At 44.3% G+C, this 5180-nt stretch overlaps 1 protein-coding gene across 3 annotated transcripts in view; it reads left to right on the top strand.

Annotated features, from left to right (window-relative positions):
• The first annotated feature begins 1748 nt into the window (after positions 1-1748).
• The window catches only part of TRMT11 (tRNA methyltransferase 11 homolog), a 65906-nt gene continuing 62474 nt past the window's right edge, over positions 1749-5180 (top strand). Inside the window, exon 1 of one of the 3 annotated variants that reach the window (XM_080806985.1) lies at positions 1749-1920. In XM_080806985.1, coding sequence (XP_080663111.1) covers positions 1849-1920 — 72 coding nt within the window. In that variant the 5' untranslated portion in view covers positions 1749-1848. The remainder of the gene's footprint in view (positions 1921-5180) is intronic. The other 2 variants (XM_080806986.1, XM_080806987.1) reach the window with 2 other exon arrangements.

The following is a 5180-nucleotide window of genomic DNA, read 5'->3' as shown; positions in this document are numbered from 1 at the left end:
CCCGGCCTGTGCAGGGTTAATTTCTACTTCCCCGGATTATGTATCCAATGGTTTGAGATTCTTGGTGTATGTGATCTGCTCATTTCTAGAGTGGAGAATTAGTAGGGATTTAGTCATGAACCTTAGCTTTAAGGAAGTAAAGGAAGTTCATGGGAAAAATCAGAGAACCTTGAATTTGTCTGGGTTCTCCTAGGCTGTGTATTCTCATTTGCTGTCTCTGCACAGCATCCTATTAATCCAGGCATGAAAATCAGCATCTCTATGATAGCCCCTAAAAAATTGCCCGATTACAAATTAATGTTTGGTAATTCTGACAAGCTTTGGGGATGGGGCATATCAAGCACTGCACATCATTCCCCTAATATTTCGTTGGTTCTCTGTCCCACCTTGACCTCTCATGTCTCATACTTTTATCCCTTTTCTGAAGCCTTGGGGCCAAGAAAAATCTGTACTCCTCAGAGACTCATTTTATTGTTTATCTTAAGTGGACTTATCAAGAGTTTTCCTAACATAGGCAGAGTGCTTGTTAAGAGAAATTTTCATACTTATATTTTTTAAAAAGAAGTCTCCTTTAATTCCATTTATTGGCCCCATACAATATGCCAGGTGTTATATTAAACACTTTCTGTACATTATTCTACTTAATCCTAACAATCCCTGGAGGGAGACAGTACTACTCCATTTTAGATAAAACTGCTGTTAAAGGAGCCTAAGAAATTTGCTTAAGAGCATATAGATCGTAAATAGTGGGACTGAGATTTGAACCCAAGATGGACATCACAGCTTATGTTCTTAATCACCACTATGAAGCACGGAGTATGCTCCCAGCACATGGTGCTTGTAATACGTAGTACTCTTGTAGTTTGTGCAATATTATGATGGGATGCAAAAGAAACTGCTCTCAATAAGACAAAAGCAATAATGCATATACATAACTATGAAAATTTTAAAAATTTACGGTATGCTATGTGCTATGAAACCTGTGCCAGTGTGAATATTTAGAAGCAATTTCCATCAGTTTTATTTTTTAAAGATTTTATTTATTTGACAGAGACAGCAAGAGAGGGCACACAAAAGGGTGGAGTGGAAGAGGGAGAAGCAGGCTTCCCGCAGAGCAGGAGCTCAATGTGGGCTCGATCGCAGAACCCTGGGATCATGACTCGAGCCCAAGCCAGAGGCTTAAGGACCGAGCCATCCAGGCGCCCCTCCATCATTGTTTATTAATATAGAGTTGGCTATGGACCGTGCCTGAGCCTAACATCACAACCTTCTAATTATTGAGTAAATTATTGAGGACGCCATTTTGTTTTCTATGAGGTACAGAATGAACCGTAAGAGATTACCTAGATCAACAGCTCATTCCAACTGGCTTAGGGGGCATGTACCCTTGAAACGATATTGCAAAAATACAAAAAGGATATTAAATATTAGATGAGTGGACCAGGTCCTCCAAGCTTGAGGTGGACAGAGAGGTCTATACGGAAAAGGTGAAATTCCAGTCCAGTTTTGAAGAACTAGGATTTGAAGCGTTCCTAGAGGAAGCTGGAAGTACGTTCCTGGTCGGAGGACCAATGGGAACTTGTTTTATAGCAACCTGCTGCTCAACACAGCAAGGCAACTCACACCGGCTCCTCATACTTCCGCATTTCTACCAGAAAGTACCTCCCAGTGGGCGTTGCCCCTCCAAGCTCAACGTATCCGCGCGAGGAACCTCGAGACAGCGTCCACCTCGCCCAGCTTCCGCTTCCGGCCCTTCAGGCTCCGCCTCAGCGGAAAAGGCCGTGAGCGGGACGGGGCAGAGAGGTGGGAAACTGTACGCATCGCGCAGGCGCACCGTGGGCGGCTGCAATGGCGGTATCGTGCCCATTGAATAGGTATCTGCTGCTCATGGCGCAAGAGCACCTGGAGTTCCGCTTGCCGGTGAGCCCGCAGCGCCCTCCACAACTTCTTGACGGGAGAGGACGGCACAGTGGGGGTTGATGTGCGGGCGGCGGAGATCTCAGCTTGAGCAAGCAGGGATCCGGGGGTGTTTGCTTGTCGGAGGTATCACGCGTCCCTGGTCCCTCGGGCCTTGGGAAGGATCCTAGCTCGGCGGAGGGTGTTTGAGAGAGAAGTCCAAGACAGACTCTCACAGACTTGCCAAGCATTTTCATTCATTCTTCTGCCCATGCGTCAGGTATTGGAGTTAGGCCGGTGGGTATGACCCGTCGTCTCGCTCCAGGAGCTCTTCCCCCAGCAGAGAATAGAGTCAGCTAACGGAAATGCTCAGTGCGGTGTTTTAAGTGGCAAATATGCAGGTCAGAGCCCGTGGAGGAGGGTGGGATTTCTGGTGGTGGTGGTTGGTGGCAGGGGTTAGATGATGGAGAAGTTGGGAATAGTGTTTCATTCATTCCAGAACATTTTCAGAGTGCTTGTAATTGCATGTGCTGGGCGCTGGGGATATGGAGATGGTAAAGACGGTTTCTGTCTTCAAGGAGCTTACTGTTTAGGCTAAGGTCCGAGCAGATGTATGAACATTTTAAGAAATAACATTTGTAAGTGCAGTGGTAGATATGTAGGGCGATACGAGAGCAAAGAAGGGGAATCTGATCCACCTGAAGAGTGGGGGATGTTGGCCTTTAAGAGGGCTTGCATGAGGATATGACACTTCAACAATAACTAAAGTATGAGTAGGAGTTAGCCAGGCCAAGGATAAATAAATTAGAATTACAATTCAGTATTTCTGAATTATGAAATATGTAGCTGAGAGTCACAAAAACAAAAAACAAAAAACAAAAAAAACAGCAGGAGATGTAGATAGGGGCCAGAAAATGCAAAGCCTTGAGTATGCTGGAAGGGAAGAGAAAATGTATTTGCTTGTAAGGGAAATTTATTGAAGAGTTTTGAGCAAAGAAGATTTTTTTTAAGAAAAAAAATCACTTTGGCAGCAATAATGAGGATAGATTTGAGAGGAATAAGTCTGGAAGCAGAGACAGTTAGGAGCCTGTTGAAATAGTCTTGTTAGTAGAATAAGAAGGCCTGAATTAAGGCAGGGGTAAAAGCATGGGATAGACGGAACATACATAGGTGATGAAATCATCATCACTTGATGCTTGAATATGGGGGGACAGGGGCCAGTCAAGGATGACTCCTGGGTTGCATCTCCACTTAAAATGTAGAACACAGGCAGATGAAAGATTTAAATTTTGGTTATGCTGCATTTGATGTGTTTCTGTAATATCAAGTGGAGATGACCGGGGATGGCGTTGGGCGGGGGGGTGGGCATTGAATTTAGGACTATGCATGGAGTACAATAGAGTGGTCTGGACTGATGTTTGAAAGCTTCTGCATATGAACATCAGGGGAGGAAGTGAAATTATTCATAGAAGGCATAATGTTTAAAGAGTGGGGGGCCAAATACAGGAGCTTGGAAGTATTGATAGTGGGGGGAAGTGAGAAAAGAGGTGCTAATGAAGAGGATTGGCAGGTGTCAGAAGAGAAAGACTTTGTGGGCACAGAAATCAGGAGGGTAAAGTTCTAGGAATTTTGCTAATACTGTTGTGTAGAGTTTTGGAGTGGGGTGGTGAGCTAGATTGCTTGATTTAATGGTCACTGGAAAATGAGGAAGGGGAGATAGACTGCTCTTACCTAGAGCGTAAGAAGGGAAAGTAGAGATTGGTTAACGGTTTGAGGAAGGCCTAGGGTTAAGCAGAGTTCACAGGCTGAACAGAAGGGGAGAGTGGATATAAAGGCACAGTGGGAGGTGTTGGCCTTTCACTAGAAGGGGGGGAGTGGGCAAGGAGAGTTAAGCTGGAAATGAGGTAGCTGCCTGAGGGTCTGTTTCCTAGGTTATGAATGAGTCAAGGTTGTTTCTTGAGAGATCAGGGACCAAGCAGTTGAGTGGAGACATTGGGGAAAAATAGTTAAATTTGAAATAGTCATTGAGAGTAAAAGAGGGAGCTGACAAGTTAAACGTTGAGAACACAGGTATTAGAGCAATGCTGGAAATCCAGCTAGGGTGATGACCATGTCTTTGTAATTGTGCTGAGATTCTCTAGTTTTCTTCAGTTGTGTGCAATTCACTGGCCTTAGGAGCAGTGAAGGAAGGCTGTGGCATTGATTCAGGATTAATGTTTTGCTGAGCAGGTGCACTGGCAAGATAGGGGTGTAGAGGCGTAGAATTTCATGGAGGAGGTAATATTTTAATAGATCTTAATTGAAGAAGAGCTATTTTGTGGATAAAGAGGATTGGAAAGCCCACTTCAGTAGGAAACAAAAACAAGTGGAAGGAGTTGATTATGGTGGTTTGTGGGATGTGGAGAGTGAGGATGAAGTAATGGGCAGTGGGGTTAGAGAGGTGGGTAGGATCCAGAGTTTGGAATGTTTTGAAACCATTGCAAGGAATTGGTATTTTATTTTAGATTTAATGGGGGAGCCATTGACTCTTAAGCCAGGAAGTGACAATTTTTTTTTCTTTCTAAACCAGTAAGTGACTAGTAATCATTTGTGTTTTAGAAGGAGAATTCTGGAGCACCAGAGAAGGAATACTGGAGTGGAAAAAGAGGCCAAGGAGGTTGTGTGCCTTAGTCCAGCAGTGCAATGAGAATGGAGTGGTTAGGCTGCAGTCTTCAAAATACCATCCCTAGTACTTGGACATTTTACCTGTTTCTTTGTCTTAAATTTGTCTTAAATTATTCTTAGTGTCTTACCCTGGTGTCAGTTTAATCTCCCAAAAAGCTCATTTCTCTTTTTAAAATTAATTAATTAATTAATTAATTTGACAGAAATCATAAGTAGGCAGAGAGGCAGGCAGAAGAAGGGTTGGGGGGTGGGGAGCAGACTCCCTGCTGAGCAGAGAGCCAGATGTGAGGCTTGATCCCAGGACTCTGGGATCATGATCTGAGTCAAAGGCAGAGGCCCAACCCACTGAGCCACCCAGACGCCCCTCATTTCTCTTTTACACCCTCATTGTTCCAAGGCTGAAACTTCCTAGTCTGGCATTAGCCCACTGTTGCATGGTTCTTTGTCTCCCCCCACTCCCACCTCAGTGCAGCCAAGAGAGAATCCCCATCATTCCCTGAATGATGCTCTCAGTTTTCATGCTTTGACCTGTGCTTCCTTTTGTCTAGTTGGGTCTTCCCTATTTCAGTCTTCAATCTATTGATTTTATGTAGTCAGTCTTCATTGAGATTTACCCACAT

The sequence above is a fragment of the Martes martes genome, assembly GCF_963455335.1.
Source record: "Martes martes genome assembly, chromosome: 6".
In the NCBI taxonomy this organism is placed as follows: Eukaryota; Metazoa; Chordata; class Mammalia; order Carnivora; family Mustelidae; genus Martes; species Martes martes.
This window is presented reverse-complemented; position numbering and strand designations above follow the sequence as displayed.